Source organism: Argopecten irradians, chromosome 2 (assembly GCF_041381155.1).
Source record: "Argopecten irradians isolate NY chromosome 2, Ai_NY, whole genome shotgun sequence".
In the NCBI taxonomy this organism is placed as follows: domain Eukaryota; kingdom Metazoa; phylum Mollusca; class Bivalvia; order Pectinida; family Pectinidae; genus Argopecten; species Argopecten irradians.
In genome coordinates, this window is record NC_091135.1 from 18,399,014 (window position 1) to 18,418,014 (window position 19,001).

The window sequence follows — 19,001 nt, forward strand, 5'->3', positions numbered from 1 at the left end:
ATACGGCTTGGATTATTGTCTGAATTCAGAACAGACTGGCTAATGTACATGTATTATTATTTCTAAATTTCCAAAACCAGCAATACCAATCAACATTTTGATGCTGAATTACAATGAATAGTAATCTATGATTTTCCATTATTTTGCTTTAAACCATTTATCTTTTCTATATACCATATGTATGCCTTTCAATACTAGCTGTGATAATAAACAATAGTGCCTATATATGTATTGTTCTGTTTTCTATTCATTCTTGAGTATTATAGCAGATATATCTGTCTGTTTGTCCTATCAGCTTGAGCTTCTGTTAAGTTTTCATTTGTTCATTTATATGATTCTGCTAAAAGTACAGGTAATTTAATATGTGCCTGGTTATTATAAGGTCGAGAAAAACCAGAGTAGCCGGAGAAAAACCATCGACCTATGTTCTTTACCTGACAACTACCCCTAGTGGATTTCAAACTCCCTACTCAGAGGCGGAGGGCTGATAGTGGTACTAATATGATAGGACTTTACTAGGTCATTGTTTCTACACACTCATATTAAGCTGAAACTTGCAAGAAATGATCCTGACATGGTCATGAGGAAGTGTTGTTGCATCTCTGGATGATCCCAAATCGAAGATGGCTACCATGACACTCTATCTAATTTCTTTCCTGTACGATTATTGCCAAGGTAGTCAGATGACCGTTAAGACCCTTGGACCTCTTGTTTGTCTGACAATCTAGGACTCAATGAAAACTTACCCGGTAGACACTTCATAATATGCATAATTCAAGACAAGCAATTTACATTCCGATTATTTTTTTTTTTCCAAGTGACAATGACATAATTAATGAAAAGCTGATTTTAAGTTGATTTGGAATAAGACATAAAATATGTCCGCAGCCTTGAATGAAGTCTTTCAGAGCTTTTAATCAATGATTGTCTTCAACAATGTAAAGAAAAACAACCAACACTTCATCATTAATCCCAGATACATCTTTATTCAAATTTAAACCATGTATGGTGACATTGCTACAGATACAAATTCTGGTCCTTTAGGTTACTCCACAAGTGGCTGATCATGGCATGTCCTTTTATAATACCATGTCCTCCTATATAGCTATAATACTTATCTATATGATCCCTGCTGAGAATTTGAATCAATGACCAGCAGTCCTTAGATTTCCACTTAAGCATTGTTCATTCCCACAATTTACTGTAATTACCACTCTTACTGACCAGCTACATCACTAATGTTTAGATAACCAGAACACTCTGGTCCTCTCTCGACCATCAATACAGACAATATCATATTAGTTATATAGTCAGTTACTGACCCCTATAAAGGCATAGAGGGTCAGAAAGATTTATAGGGGGCGAGGGCGTAGCCCGAGCCTCCTATACTTCTTACTGACCATCGAGGACCATTTATTTGTTTTATTAATTCTTTGTTTCCTATTTGTTTGGTCAAGAATCTGAAATCAAACTTAAATCAAACTGGCACGAATGATAACAAACAATCGCCACTTTTGAAATAATTGGCCTATGCTAAATATTTATCAATGTATTTCTTTCAAGAATTTTCAAATATACTGTATAAGGAACCTACAGAATAATAATGAATATTTCATAAATCAACAATAATTTCGACATTTCTATGTGCACAGTAGGCCTACCTCAATACGACACCAGACCGTCTGTATATTGAAAGCATCACAAACAAGAGTGACACAAACATCCATCTAACATTTTAAGCACAATCTCCTTGATCATCTGTGCATTCTCGCTGAGATAATCACTTAAAAGTTATGCCGATAAATTGATTGTATAGTGAAGATTGATCTGTAGGTACGAACACCTCCATTTGTTTATAATCACAGTCTAGAAAACGCTTGAATTGTTACGTTTGACTTTCGCCGCGTCATCAACTTTCAAACTGGCGTAGGGGAAGCAACTCGTATTTAAAAAAATGCATTTCATTTAATTTGAAGTATTAAAACGATTAAAATTATTTTTACACAAAAATTAACAAGTAATATATAGTTTTACGGTAATGAAGTGGTATATTTAGTTGAAGAGAATGTGTTTAAATTTTGAAGCGAGGGCGAGAGCCGCCATATTGCACCATAATAAAATTTACCACGTGACGGCTCTCCGCCAAACATTTGGGGACATTTTTGTCCGAGGTGCGATAATCACTGTTGTCCAGTCCTCACCTCATCAGCTACTTAAGTAATGAGATGACGACTTTTTTGACCAAAAGGTCCAGTTCCTCTGCTGACCAGTGTCCAGTTCCTCATCTGACCAGTATCCATTTCCTCAGCTGACCAGTGTCCAGTCCTCATCTGACCAGTGCCCAGTTTCTCAGCTGACCAGTGTCCAGTTCCTCAGCTGGCCAATGCCCAGTTTCTCAGCTGACCAGTGCCCAGTTTCTCAGGTGACCAGTGACACCAGATAAAGGAAATCAGACCACCACTGTTTTTTGGTTATTGATGGAAACTTCACCTGAATAATTCAAATATTTTCTGTTAGGAACGAGATGAGGACATTTGATAGCTTCAGCTCAACACACATACATTATACAGTACCTCATGTCATTTCAGTATGTATTAAGAATCTCGCCTAAGATGCTGAAACTTTTAAATCTTTCCAAATGGTCTGATAATTCACATTTCATATTTAACAAATAAACACTTCATGCTGGAGTCTCACAAGATCACTTGCTTTCAATCAGAATTCTAATTTTACCAACTCAATTTGTTTTTCTTTGATAAACAAAAATTGTGATATATTTTCATGGTTATGTTTACCTTGGCAGAGTCTAAGATAGTGTTTACAGAGTCAGTGTGCTGGTGTAGGTCGGTCCCCTTGTGCCTCAGTAGTATGGATACTGACTCGCATACAGTCTGTATATCAATCTCTTCTTCAGCATCTAAAAACACAAAATATTTTTAATGGTTCCACACATCAAATATTTGTCCAACTAGAAATAACTGGAAGACACAATTACACCACCTCTATACCAAATTTATTGTAATTAGTGCCCCTCCTTGTTTCTGAAGGAATTGAAAGTTGTATTAATGCCAACCCCCCTCCATCACATTTAATTAAACAATGTTTTCCAATTGTGTGATGTTTATAACAAGAATTGTAACCTAGTTTACATTAAATTCATGTTTTAGCATATGAATAAACTTGTGAGTTTTTCACATGTGAATCACAATGTTATTATCAATATTTACTGAGACTAAGATAGATGTGCCATAAGAACGTAAGTTAAATATGTCTGTATTTTTGTCATTCACAGCTAGCTTACATTTAGGTCCCCCAATAAGTTCCCAACTTTGTTAAACAAATTAAGCACCCGGGGCACTTATTACAGCGAATATGGTATATATCAAAAGGTGAGGGGACAGACCACAGTAGAAGTGAACAGGACATAGGACGGACATGGGATATGCCTCCCCCATTTCATGATGGAGCAAACAAAACATTGATCAACAGGTGCATCACCATACAAATTTATCCTGATATCACACACATTGAAACTATTCAGTAATTAGAAGTACATCCCAGTAACATCCTCGATACTCCAGGGGTTTTTATCACTGATGTTCAATTTTACTATAAGATAGTCTAGAGGTGGATATAACTTCAATGATCTCAACCCCTGGAGTATTGAGGATGTTAGAAGTAATATTTTAAAGAAAACAGTTTTAGGTTACAAATCTCTAAAGAACAGTTCACACTCACCAGTGAAGTCCTTGGACATATTATCCAGAATACTTGGAATTCCAAACTCTGATGAGACTAAACATTCTGCACACTCTGTTTTCAGATTTTGGATAAAGTCTGATACATATGCTCCATTGGCCACGAGTATGTTAAGCAAACACCAAATGTAGTCACATACACATTCCATAAGGTCCTTTGTGATTGGAAAATTCCAAGAGTTCATGTGATTGGTGAGAATTATGGCTGCCATCAGGTTTTGACTTGATAGCAAGGTCTTTTCACACTGAAATTTAATTTTGAAATTATAAATACCAAGAGTGGTCAAATAGAAATTTTTTGTTTTTTAAACAAATCATTTATATACAAATTAAAGTTTTCTGTAATTCATCTCATGAAGTGTATTTATGTACACCTGCTTTTTTAATGACTGAGTGAAAGTATATGCATAAGTACAATATCAGATGAATTTAATTTGAAATAGTTGATATCTGTGACATTGATCCTAGAATATTACCTAACCTTGTGAAATCATTCTCAACTAATACATCCTGTAAACTAACCTATCTTTGGTGTGCAGTGGTTTCATTACTTTTGCGAATTTCCTGATCCAAGTAAGCAAATGTTTTAAATATCTCGTAAATTCATATCAATAGGAATTTTCTTTCATTTATCAAATCCCTGAATACTAATCTTTGTTAATTTGATTTGAAAAGGAATTTGCAAAATTAATTCACCAAAGAAGTCGGCCCGGATTACAGTAGTACTCATCATTCCTCATCATGGATCTTGTAACGTTTTGTAACAATTATTTGTATAAAGAACTAATATGCTATAACAAAATAATTTCCTTGGGCTCTTTAGGTTATTTATAACTGTGTTTTACAGTTATTTGATTAGATTTATAATTATCTAAGTATGATTATAACTTTAAGATGACCTTTTGACCTTAGTTATCAAAAGACATTTAAACTTACTGACCAGGTAAGATTGTAGAAATGATTCCAACACTTCAGCTACTTGTGATGTGTTACTAAACTGCTGGAAGATGGAACATACAGCCTGCAACAGGAACAACAGTGTATGATAGTAAACCAACACAAAAAAGTATGACAGTAAACAAACAACAAAGTATGACAGTAACAAAACATCAAAGTATGACAGTAAACAAAACAACAAAGTATGACAGTAACAAAACATCAAAGTATGACAGTAACAAAACAACAAAGTATGACATAAAAAGTATGACAGTAACAAAACATCAAAGTATGACAGTAAACAAAACAACAAAGTATGACAGTAACAAAACAACAAAGTATACAGTAACAAAACACAAAGTATGACAGTAAACAAAACATCAAAGTTGACATAAACAAAACAAACAAAGTATGACAGTAACAAAACAACAAAGTATGACAGTAAACAAAACAACAAAGTATGACAGTAAACAAAACAACAAATATGACAGTCATCAAGTATACAACATAACAAAACAACAAAGTATGACAGTAAACAAACAACAAAGTATGACAGTAACAAAAAACAAAGTATGACAGTAACAAAACAACAAAGTATGACAGTAAACAAAACAACAAAGTATGACAGTAAACAAAACAACAAAGTATGACAGTAAACAAAACAAAAAGTATACAAAACAAAAACAACAAAGTATGACGTAAAAAACAACACAAAGTATGACAGTAAACAAAACAACAAAGTATGACAGTAAACAAAACACAAAGTATGACAGTAAACAAAACAACAAAGTATGACAGTAAACAAAAACATCAAAGTATGACAGTAAACAAAACAACAAAGTATGACAGTAAACAAAACATCAAAGTATGACAGTAAACAAAACAACAAAGTATGACAGTAAACAAAACATCAAAGTATGACAGTAAACAAAACATCAAAGTATGACAGTAAACAAAACAACAAAGTATGACAGTAAACAAAACATCAAAGTATGACAGTAAACAAAACAACAAAGTATGACAGTAAACAAAACATCAAAGTATGACAGTAAACAAAACAACAAAGTATGACAGTAAACAAAAACAACAAAGTATGACAGTAAACAAAAACAACAAAGTATGACAGTAAACAAAACAACAAAGTATGACAGTAAACAAAACAACAAAGTATGACAGTAAACAAAACAACAAAGTATGACAGTAAACAAAACAACAAAGTATGACAGTAAACAAAAACAACAAAGTATGACAGTAAACAAAACAACAAAGTATGACAGTAAACAAAACAACAAAGTATGACAGTAAACAAAACATCAAAGTATGACAGTAAACAAAAACAATAAAGTATGACAGTAAACAAAACAACAAAGTATGACAGTAAAACAAAACAACAAAGTATGACAGTAAACAAAACAACAAAGTATGACAGTAAACAAAACATCAAAGTATGACAGTAAACAAAACAACAAAGTATGACAGTAAACAAAACAACAAAGTATGACAGTAAACAAAACAACAAAGTATGACAGTAAACAAAACAACAAAGTATGACAGTAAACACAACAACAACAAAGTATGACAGTAAACAAAACAACAAAGTATGACAGTAAACAAAACAACAAAGTATGACAGTAAACAAAACAACAAAGTATGACAGTAAACAAAACAACAAAGTATGACAGTAAACAAAAACAACAAAGTATGACAGTAAACAAAACACAAAGTATGACATAAACAAAACACAACAAAGTATGACAGTAAACAAAACAACAAAGTATGACAGTAAACAAAAACAACAAAGTATGACAGTAAACAAAACATCAAAGTATGACAGTAAACAAAAACAACAAAGTATGACAGTAAACAAAACATCAAAGTATGACAGTAAAAAAAACATCAAAGTATGACAGTAAACAAAACATCAAAGTATGACAGTAAACAACAACAACAAAGTATGACAGTAAACAAAAACAACAAAGTATGACAGTAAACAAAAACAACAAAGTATGACAGTAAACAAAAACAACAAAGTATGACAGTAAACAAAAACAACAAAGTATGACAGTAAACAAAACAACAAAGTATGACAGTAAACAAAACAACAAAGTATGACAGTAAAATTGTGCTGATAGTAACAAAACAACAAAGTATGACAGCAAACAAAACAACAAAGTATGACAGTAAAATTGTGCTTTATTCAGCCTACCTGGTACTAAAAGTATACCAACGTAAAGTTTGGTTATTTCAAACTAGGGAGAGACAATTTAGTTTTATAATTAAGCCGAGAAATTCCTTAAAGATGCTCCACCGCTGACAAATAGTATTTTTTCACTATCAAAAGCAGGAGTAGACGATGTAGCATTTTTCTTCAATTACTAAACTTTCTTACTTTACACCATTACCACCATTGAAAAGTTTGACCTTCTAATTTTACTTCAAGTTAAAAATATGAAAAATAATTAATTGCATCCTGAAAAAAATCTGTGGCACTATATTCTATATGGAATGAAGTATTGTTTGCGCATGCACCAAAGGCAGAATTATTTTATGTTATTTTTTTAGTTAATTATACCTTTATATACATGATTATTCACAAATTATTGTTCAAATAATGAATATCATTCATGCTCTGTCAGCGGTGGAGCATCTTTAAGGCTCTGCAGTCAATATATTTGCTTCGTAAATTGATGACCAGAATTGCTGTTAGTATTTATTGTTTGCGAATATGTGCATTTCTAAAGCTTATAAAACATGAAGTTATATACTTAAAGATATACAACATATATGTAATGATACCTTTGCCACAGTGACGGATCTGTTCCAAATCTCCATGTTAAAATGACAGAAAAGCTTTTTGGTACCATGGCAATGCAAAAATGTGGTTTCGGACTTGTTTTCTTCATTTTCTTCATTGTCAATATCTGTTTGATAAGAATTAATTATCAATTTTCAAAAAAGAAAACAAATTCATAGCCTAACATATATGTATATTTTACGTACTAAAATACTTGTAAACTCAATTTCATGTCTTATGATACATGCATTTACTAAAATGATACAATTAGTTTTACAAACAAGTCAAGTTTAATTAATATAAGAATTAACCTTGTATCCATAATAACGTATTGTTATTTAAATGTATCCAAGGAAATACACATTGTCAGGACATGCAGGTGACCTTTTAACCTCTGATGAAAGTGTTAAAACACTGTTTATTATACAATTCTTTTCTAGATCTACATCAAGGATAAAATTATCTACAACAGATTGACCTTTAACATACCTGGAGAGATAAGTACGCTGAGAAGAGTACTGATGTGAAGCATACCTCCTTCCACTGTCAGAGACTCATTCATATACCTGTTGTAAACGGGATTCAAAGTGTTAAACATAATTTTACAGAATTTTACAGTATAACCCCTCTAACTCGAACTTGCATTTCTCGAATCCCCCCCATTTATCAAACTGATCGTGTGGTCCTGACATATGCTACAAAACTCCAGATACCTCAAATTGATATTCATTAAACATTCCTCATTCCTAGAAAAGAAATATCATCCCCTTCCTATTAAATACATAGTAAAGATACCATCTATTCGTCACACAGGTGCTCAGACGTTGAATTTGATTTTTAGTGTATTAAACACAACTGCACTGACCGAGGGTACAGATCACGGTCTGTGTTTACACAGGTAGTGTCAGATCCGCAGGTAATTAATGGATTACCGGTAACAGCAACATCTACCTACATAATCACCAGTTGTTCTTCGTTTGTTAATCTGTATTTCGTTACGTTATTGGTGTTAAATTTCAATTGTACGCTCGCTAGCCTATTTAATGTTTTAGTTTATGTTAGGTTGAAAGTGCAGTGCTTATTTATGCAGCAAATCAATGTTATTTTCAATCAATGTGTTTTATATATTATATTTATTTTTATAAATTAGGTGATTTCACTTTCCTGATTTCTGTAGGTATTGGAAACATGTTTCTTCTTACATCATTACTTTTTAATGATACTTTGACTTGTGATTTTACCCGTGCTTATGTATTGTTCTTAAATAATTTATGATATGTAAATTTTAATCAATATGCTGCAATGTACCTCTTGACCTACATGTAGATGATTAATAAGTTTGGTAGGCCTATATGCGTCTGGCCTAATATACACTTCAAATTCTCTTCAGCACTTTACAATGTGCACTTTCATCAAATACACATTTTATTAGCACTACAATTGAATATCACCCAAATAAATATATTCAATGGTGGAAAACAATAATTAAAATATTATTGACATGAAAGGTTTGTCAAAGTGACCAGCACTTATGCCTATTATATTATGACTATCGATGACCAACCTCAGATGAGTTGAATATCCTGTATTCCTCGAACTATTGACCTGCAGTTTCAGCTAAAGGGGTTGTACTGTACTTTAAATTGATTGATTGAAATTGAATTAAAGTCATTCATACATATGATAGTCAAAAAATCCTTTTTTTTACAAGTATACAAATTGGAAGACAGTTCAACATACCTATGATGCAGTATCTGTAGAATATACAAACAGATATCCACAGATACCTGGTTACTTCTGCACAGTCTCACAATGGACGACAGCGAACTCTCCTGGAGTGGAGGTACATAGTATATCAGCTCCACAAACCGTTTCTGTGTACTTATCTCAAGTTTCGTAAAATATTTTGAAGTCTGATCTAAAACAGATGAAAAAAGCTAATATATATACTCATTTACTTCTGATGTCAAATATACATGTTTTATTTTGTAGGTGGATTGAATGTTAGACAGAATGCAACAAAATAATTACTATAGAAGAACTCTCATATTCTAAAGAGTTTTTAGAGAAAGACCTTTGATATAATTAGGATGTGTAATGAGGAAAAACAAAAAGATCCTACCACTAGACCAACGAGTCTTTGATATATAGGTTATAAAATAATTTGATTTAATACAGGTCCATTTGGATTGACCAATAGGATTACCATTCCTGAAATCTAAAAAGTGGATATGGAGGCTATAAATGGGAAAGATATGCTAAATGATTTTGTACCTGAAGTCAATTTATGCCAAGTAGCCTAGTTTCACATGCATCTTACAATTTAAGACAAGGATGAAATGACATTGGAAGTGCTCTATGTAAGTGAGGGAGAGAGATTAAAGATCTGTATATCAATTTGATATAATCTTAAACATCTGAAAGGTATATTCAGATTTATATCTATAAAGCGTTTAATATTTGTCTATTTTGTCCCGCATTACTGTTTGTATCCTATTATGTAATTGTGTTCGTTTTGTTATGTCTTGATAAAGGGGCAGATTGCCTCGAAAATTTGACAATTTTTTTTTGTTCACATGGTTGGAATTACTTCCTTGTCCCATATAAAGTGTTATTATAATCCTGGTATTTGAAACCAATCGTTTTGGACCAACAGGTTCAATAGAGAAACACTACCATTGATTACCACATGACTTGTACATACCTAAAACTTGATCCACAAAGTTCTGTATGATAGACATAGCTGCTGTTGACATTTTAGATTGACACACAGCCTTCTTCATCACCATTAGAATTTGTGCTACAATTTTGTGGTTAGAAATAGACATAAAGAACACTTCTGGCAACGTTTCCAGAAAAGTAACTGCCATGTTGGTGTCGATGAGATCTTCAAATTGGTGATCCATGAAGATGTCGGAGAAAAAGTTGAGCAGGTCTTTCCTTTGGTTGGAGTGAGGATGGCAGCTTGTGTATCTAGTCAGCATCTGTTGTAACAAACTGTCCAGACAACCTATGGAAACAGTGTGTGTTTAACTCATCACCGGTACATATAACTTTACAATTTTTTAATTCATACTGAACATAAATATTTAGTGAAGTCTTTCTTTTCTTCCTTTAAAACATAATTATAATGACAACACAAAAGAAACAAAAAATAAATTTGAATTATGAAAATGGCTTGATTTTATATTTCAGGCAACATATTTTTCATTGAAGAAATATTTTATCCCTTGAAAATTATATACAAATATCATGAAAATAAAGGACTTTGACATTTGACTTTTACCGTGATCCTGATATTGAGACAACAGGCGATTGATGATGGTCATCACTGTATGCTGGTCCTGGGAACTAAGCCCCTCCTCTTGGACAACGTCACCAAGGTAATCAAAAATGTCAGACTCCCATGACAAATTACTACTGTTCTGTGATTGGTCAGCTTCAAGTATCATAAAGTGGGTCATGATGTCACACACAGCCAGATTAAGATTTGTTGCTGTCAGCTGAAACAGTTATTTTATAAGGCTGGTAAATGATACCCATAATACACTGTTCAGCTCAAGATGTTAACTTGATCAATTGATTCCTAGCTGGTATTTTATAAGTGACAGTAATTAAATAGACATAAATCATAGACTCTTTCACAATGACATAGTATGGATATTCTGACAAATTTTGTAAATTCAGAAAACTTTCACATAGAACTTGCATGTGAGTGAATAATATTCGCATAAATAAGACAATTTTCATTTTTATTTCAAAGATAGAATCACACTAGGATTATGAGATCAAGAGTTCACCCTCATTTTGCTGCTATAAATACTGTAATTAAAACAAGATAACAAAACCATCAATCTCTTTTACCTGTATTTCTGAGCTCTGCTTTTGTTTTTTCTCTTTCCCTGACCTTTCAGCTGGCTGGTGAACAGCGTAGGGGAAATGTTGAAGGAATTGGTTTCTAAAGTCTGACAGGTATTTGTTTTTCAATGTCTCCATCTATATCGGACAAATGAAATACACAGCTGTTTATATCATATTTTAAACATTTTACAACTTGCAAAACAATTTATAAAATTAACTGGTCCATCAAACTACCCATAAAGCTTCATTCCTTTCAAGGACATGTGACACTATCGGAGCTTTTCTGTAATAATGTGAATAACTTAACCAACCTGTACTTACCAAGGATGGATTGTTTTTATCCACACATTGCCATAGTAACTGTATAACCTGTAGTACACTGCCACGGATGCCTAGGGATTCCTGGGATATCAAGCTCCCTACGAAACAGAATGAAGTGTGATTAGTGTTGGATACATAAGTGTACCATTTGTTGTAATTAATTACTATTAAATTTGATCAGCAAGTTTACCATTCAGTAATCCATTTGAATTTCGTTGGCCATCTGACATATTAATCACATCACAAAGTTGTATTGCAGTGGTAGCCATGCAATGATATTAAAGGGAAACGAACCTAAAATAAGTTTTTCTGTATGCTAAGATACGGTTTTCAGATATTTATTGAATATTTATTACAATGATTGGTTATCTAAAACGACAGGAAAACATGGGGAATACCTACCCCAAAAATGATAAAAATAAACCGTCATATTTATTTTTTGGAACACAAAAAAGAAAACTGATCAAAAGCAAGGTTATGATGAACGACAAACTTGCTGACACGACAAGGAATATCAGTTTTCCACATTTTAAGATGACTTTCTAATTTACAATCTTTGACATATGAAGTACATGTATAGGCCATATTTGTGAATATTCATAAAAAAACAGTTTGTTTTTAGCGTAACTGAATTATAAGTCAAAAGTCAAACGAGACTTTTCGTTCGACGGGGCACTGCGAAGAGAGGTTCTTGACTTAATTGCACACATGTACATCACGCAAGTATAAAGTGGGAAGTTGCTCCCGTCTCTTGCATTGTAGTGATTCCATTTATATTTGCCTACTTTCCCAATCGCGCACATTACTGACTCTTGTCGTAATCCAGTTTCTATTGGAATTTGTTTGTGTTTCCTTCACCCACGCTTTCGGCCCACCATTGTGTTTACGTTCATTCAATTTGTGCAGTGCATTGTGGGAGGTCACTAACGTTCAATACTACTATTTTTATCACACTGCAGTCTACAAAACTCGTCCGGGTCGGTTCAAAATACAGAAAAATGGAATTTCCATTATAATCATTTTATTTGACACATTTGCACAATAACTGATATACAAAATGTATATTACTTAGTAAGGTATCTGACACGTCTTAAATATGTAATTTACTCAAATTTATATGGTTTATTAGGTTCATGTCCCTTTAATATTCAGTAGAGGTATTGATATTTCAAGGGGAATACATAATATATCTAGGTAACTCAAATCAGCAGTATTGGTAGCTTATTCCAGGATGAGAGAAATCCCTCTTTATTGAACAGACCTATACAATATTGACTTAATTATTTTCACATTTTCACTGTAATCCCACTATATAACATTACTAAATGCTGTTGGCATTGCCTATTGCATGAACTGTCATCCACTGATTTTGACATATTTATCATTATGATGGCTGCATTTTGAAATGGCTGGTCCATCGTTAACGATAAAAATTTTTATTCATTATAGAAGCAAAATCTTTATTACAAAGTTGTTATTAAAAGTAAATAAAAGCATTGAACTGCATTCATGATCAGTTAGCAATTATGTGATGATAAATGCCAGCTGGACAATGGCAAACTTAACCTGAAGAATTAGCACTCTTCATTAAATTTGCCATTGTTCAGTTGGAATTTATCCTTCCATAATTGCCAACTGAATGCATTTCAATGCTTTAGTATCTCCTTCGTAGAGAAATTCTATCAGGGCCTACCTTTTTTACTAAGCATATGCTGTGAGCCCTCTGCCTCGACCCAGCACTCCAACAGGAGAGGCACCAACACCTGTACAAACTTCTCCATGCCACCTTGTCCAGTCAGGGCATAACTCTCCTCTGTGGAGGTCAGTTTCTGACCAGACCTGTGAACAGTAACATGTAAAGGATTGAAATATCTTATGTTAAGTATTATAATTATGACAGGAACCAAAACATATCAAACATGTACTTCGTTTCATTCTTGTTTGAACATTTACATTTGTAATTATATTTCTTTAATTACATTATAGTAATATTTTAAGCATAATTTGCTACACACATATAACATCTTAACAGGAAATGAAAAGTAAATAAAGTTATGACTATAAATTCAGTGTTAGCACGTTCATCAAAAAGAGTACTTAACTATATTTTATTTCATGTAACAGAAAAATTCTATTTTTTTTAATGTCTGAATTATGTATGAGTACATGTATATATGGACTATCATTACCTGACGGGAACTCCACAAGAACCAAGTCTAGATACAAATGTCTGTGGTATTGGTAGATAGCCAGATTCAGTATCCCATCGGACAGTCCTACCACAGGACATCACATCTTCTGATACAGCTGACCTTTGACCTGAGGTACCATTAACTTCATACTTCATAACAGCTGATAAAAGTTTGTGTAGTCTTTCTAAAACAGTGCTCCTCCACTTCTGTGAAGTTGTTTTTCTATTTGGATTCACATTTAGAGTTCTCTTTTTATCCCCTGTAGTTTTAGATGAAGAAATCTGCTCAATAAAATTAGGAAGAAGCTTATTAGAGCTCCCTATGACCAGTAGAGGGAAGTTATCAAGGAAAATATCCAGTATCTTCAAGGAGTCAGATTGTATGTCATCATAGATATGAGACATGGCACAGCACAGGTGGGCACTAATCACTGGGAAGAACGAGCTCAATTGTCGTTCTGATATAAGTGGTAGGCATGATTTCAGAAGTTTTATATTTGCTTGTCGTACGGCCGCGTCTTTGTCAGAGAACGTAGACGCTGAACGCTCCAAAATCGTCGCCATGTGTGACCTGATCAGATCAGGGTACGTAGTTAAGAGTTCACGCATCCCTGTGAGAGCGTCATGTCGGACTGTTATACTGTAGTGTAGACATTGGGTCAATAACTCCTGCAATATCAATTTACCTCAGATTACCAAAACATTGAATAAATAAAATTAGAAATTAACAAGTAGTCAATTAATACAAACTTTTGTCTTTTAAAGTTAATCACAAAACAACTTGTATACATATAAGCTTTATAGATATCTTGAAATGATATTATCATGACATTGTTTTGTACTGCATTTACTAATTAGTGCATGTTTTCCTATTCCTTTTTTTTTTTTTGATCAAAGTCTATAAAATTCTGAATGGAATAGATAAACTAGATAAAGACAAGTTATTTACAATTTCTTCAGCTAGTACTAGAAGTAATAGTTTAAAACTCTTTAAGAAACAGAGCAGGACTAAAGTCACACTAAGTATATATAGTCGGCGAGTGGTAGATTCGTGGAACGCCCTTCCAAACTTCGTAGTAGAAGCCCCTACTCTAAACTCGTTTAAAAACCGACTGAACACTCACTGGAATTCAGTACCATGCAAGTTTTACCCTAGTTTTTCGATCTGATTAAAATACAGATCCTTATAACCACTTCGTTCAATATAGGATCTGACATTATCCCATATGGGGTCACGTTCGGATGACCTTTTACCACGTGTACTCCAGATCAAATACATTTTCTACACATTTCTACGTCAATTGATAACACTATTTCGTCCCAGTAAGCATATACATTTAGCATTGTTATGCACTTTGGGCGGGATGACTACCTGAACGAAAATAATTTGGACAGCTTTTTCAAACTAGTTCATCCCTAGTCAAGATTCTGGCAGTGCAAATTTGATTGGCCATTTCCAAAGGTCATCCTGACATGACCCCTAATGGGATGTTGTCAGATCCTCATATCAAACGTAGTGATAATAAGGATCTGTATTTTAATCAGATTGCCAGCTTTTATATGGCACAACCGGACAATAATCTAGTAAATGAACAAAACGCGCCACAACTAGCTGGAACCAGCTAACTACAGTGTCTAAGAAGAGGTAACAGGTAACAGGTAATTTTTAAGTATTTAGATGCATTTAAACAAAATAATAAGCCAGTGCCCCATCTCTCCAGCCACCACCATCAGCCTCAATTTTGTGACCTGGTGGCAAAGATCTAACATTTGGTCACAGGAGCAGAAGCTACATGTTGTAGAGCTATAGACGTATATGTCTGAGTGAACTATTACCCACTTAAACATCATGACCATGAGGTGATTCCTACTAATGGTAGAATGTCAAACACCATCTCAACCAGTAGGGTCCAGACTTTACCTCTAGGATATTCAGTATATCTGTCCAGAGAGGTGAGAAAATGGTGGAATGACATCAGATACCTTTGGTCTCTTGCATGAATAACACAGGTTAAATTACACTTAAAATAGTAAACCAATAATTCATGGCCTAGCTAGTTACCTTTGTACTAACCTTTATGTTTAGATTCCTTTTTGTACTTGGCTGAGAGTCGTCAGATTTCAGCCGCTGTATCACTTGTATGGACCGGGTTTGAAAACTACCTGTAGTCACATTATCAGCCTTTTTTAACTGCTTGCCCACTTTGAGTTTCACTTTCTGAAAATCCTTCTTCTTTTTCTTGGCTTTCCCCATTGTTAATTAATTCCTGTAATTCAAAAGGAACACTTAAGTAATTTAAAATTCAGAATTGCTAAAACTTAAGTGTATATAAATAAGAAATATATAACCTCTGGGTTTGCGAAATTTGAATCCAATGAAGGGCATGTACTGACCCTGGTTGGTGTTTTTTCAACAGGTTCTCTGATTTTCATCCACCAACAAACCTGGAATGTCCTTAAATGAAACTGGCAGTTATTAGGACTTTAAACTAATATAAACTCGTCAAGCTAATACATATCAACAACACTCTGGGCTTATAATCATGCAGTTTACTGGAAGGAATCTAATTTGCAAGCAAGTAGAAATGTTGTGGTTTATACATCTGGAGTTTCTTTATTAGATTTATTTTGCAATTTTTTAATGTTTTATATATACTTTTGTGAAAGGTTAGTCCAATTTGGTAATATCCCACTCCCCTTGATTTCCTTTTTCTTTTTAATACCACTTAACACTCATATTTTTGGCTAGAATGCAGTAGTTTGAAATGATATGGACTTTCTGATCTAGTCAATATATATATATGTGTATATGGTACAGGTGGTAGAACATAATATGATTTTAGGCAAAGCTATGAAAATGTAAATGCAAAGGTAAGATTTTCTTAACAATCTCTTTTTGGGGGTTCATCTATTACAACTGATTTCATTATGAATTTCAAAAATGTAAATATTTAGTAATCTCCCTTGAGTGAGATTTTGGATACGCAACACTGGACCAGAAGCATGGTTTTGGAAAAAATATAGCCTAGCTACCCTACGATGTTCATATAGTAGCTATATATATAGAGGTAAGCTATAACATTTTTTTCCAAAATCAAAATCAGATGCCTGTGACTGGATTTCATGTGATTTCCGTTTCCGGTTTATGCAGGAAATTTCTCCACTCTATGTTAAATGGGTAATATACTTTGATTTATGTTACATAGTATCATAACAATCAAGCCTTTAGTGCTGCCATGCCATACAAAAAAACAATTAAAAATCTGATAACCCTACAGACATTATAAAAATCACTGCCTACTCAAAAACCTTTTACCACTTTGGCCTCAAGTAAACAAATAACATCCTTAACTTTTAATACCCCAATTATGATAATACCTGGAAATCGAATCCATGGATCCAAGATACTCTGGTCCTGACACCAAACTTGGACATTATGACAGATATGTCTGGTTTAGAGCCAGAGTACACTGCTATATCAAAAGGTGAAACTCCCAGACACCGTTTGGTATCAGGCCAGCTACATGTAGGTTATATCTCCTATTATAAGACTGACCACTGAGAACTTACCTTGTTTTTTTCAACAAATGAATAATTTATCTACCCAAATATAGCAATATGTTGAGATTAGAGGTGATTGGCATACTATGAGAAAATGGCGAGGAAGAAGAGGGAAATTTAAAATTGCGGAATAGAAACCACTGTGTTGACACGATAAAAAGTGCATGTGTGATGGCTATGAGTAAATAATTTATTCATTTGTTGAACAGATCAAAGTGGCAAATCGCTGTGGTAATATTTTGTAAGCAGTCTGAATAGGAGATGACCTGGCCCGGCACCAAACAGTCTCGAGTTCCACCATTTGATATAGCACTGCGCTCTGGCCCTAAACCAGACATCTATCTGTCAGTCCAGATTGTCTCAGGCTACATCTACATCTATATTATATTGACCACCTTCATCAAGTTGAAGTTTATGTCAAATTGGAGTGAGTGAAAAAAAAAAAAGTTTAATAGGCAGAAAGGATTGCTGATTTAAATGCTGAAGTTGAAGGGTTTGAGAGAATTTGTGGTTGTAAGGAATTCCAGTCTGTTATGGTTCAAGGAAAAAATGAATATTTACGTGTTTGTGTTCTGCATGAGGGAGTCTGATATGTGTACGGATGTGCATGTCTTGTGTTGCGTACTGGAGGAACGAGTAAGTCTTTTATAATGTTTATTTTATAATGTGTTATTTTATGAAGCATGGTTAGTCACATGTCTTTCCTACGGTGTTCTAGAGAGCGCCAGTTTAGATGTTGTATCATGTCACCAACACTGGAGGTGTTTCTTTGTTTGTTGGTGACAAATCTTGCTGCTCTTCTTTGTACCATTTCAATTTTACTGATGTCTGATTTATTATAAGGGTCCCATACTGAGCAGGCGTACTCTAGTGATGGTCTAACAAGGGTCTTATAGGCCTGTTCTTTAATAGAGGTAGAGCCGATCTTGAGGTTTCTACAGAGAAAGCCCAGGGTGGAGTTGGCTTTTCCACAGATGTTGGATATATGGGATTCCCATTTCAGATTTGATTGAATTGTAATGCCTAGGTATTTGGCTTTGTCTACATGTTGTAATTCTTTCTGGTGTAGGATGTATTTGTGATGAATGGCCTGTTTGTTATTTGTTATTGATAGGATGTTGCATCTGTCTGGGTGGAATGACATTTCCCAAGACTTTTCCCATTCGGCTAGGTCTATTTAAGATGGATTCATTTCTATTTTAGGTTTCGACTGCAAGGATCAAGGATGAAGAGAAAAAAATATTTCAAATACAATACTATTCCACATATACAGTCGTGACATAATCGTCATATTTTGAAGAAGAACCTGTTCAAAGGATTTGTGCATCGCAAATTAGTAGATCTAAAACATTTTTATAACAACACATTTGGCATCCTGTATAGGAATAAACATTGTCTTTGAGACATATATTACAATTTTTGAAGTTTACCAGACATCTATGATATATATTTCTGAACTTACCCAGCACTTTTTATACGTTGTTTATAAATATTACATGCACGTGTTTTATACTCGGAAGCCTGTGAGTATTCTCTAAAATGTTAATAACTTCCGAGGAGAACCGAAAATGTGTATATC

At 33.7% G+C, this 19,001-nt stretch overlaps 2 protein-coding genes across 3 annotated transcripts; both read right to left on the bottom strand.

Moving 5' to 3' along the window:
• Positions 1-965: 965 nt before the first annotated feature.
• On the bottom strand, positions 966-18,974 carry LOC138314690 (testis-expressed protein 10 homolog). 2 transcript variants are annotated; one of them, XM_069255164.1, is made up of 16 exons: positions 18,885-18,916; positions 16,256-16,316; positions 15,936-16,128; positions 13,860-14,530; positions 13,364-13,509; positions 11,671-11,768; positions 11,353-11,484; positions 10,775-10,991; positions 10,193-10,498; positions 9,229-9,406; positions 7,978-8,054; positions 7,491-7,615; positions 4,699-4,779; positions 3,739-4,003; positions 2,796-2,917; positions 966-2,490 (listed from the first exon to the last, which is right to left on the bottom strand). In XM_069255164.1, exons 3-16 carry the CDS (start codon positions 16,113-16,115, stop codon positions 2,419-2,421), a joined length of 2,670 nt encoding a protein of 889 aa, XP_069111265.1. In that variant the 5' UTR covers positions 16,116-16,128; positions 16,256-16,316; positions 18,885-18,916; the 3' UTR covers positions 966-2,418. The 2 variants fall into 2 exon arrangements, with proteins under 2 accessions (XP_069111265.1, XP_069111264.1); XM_069255163.1 differs by lacking the exon at positions 16,256-16,316 and having other exon boundaries at positions 18,885-18,974.
• On the bottom strand, positions 18,114-18,566 carry LOC138316480 (uncharacterized protein B0403.1-like). The gene has a single exon (XM_069258174.1). It carries the CDS (start codon positions 18,564-18,566, stop codon positions 18,114-18,116), a length of 453 nt encoding a protein of 150 aa, XP_069114275.1.
• Positions 18,975-19,001: the final 27 nt, after the last annotated feature.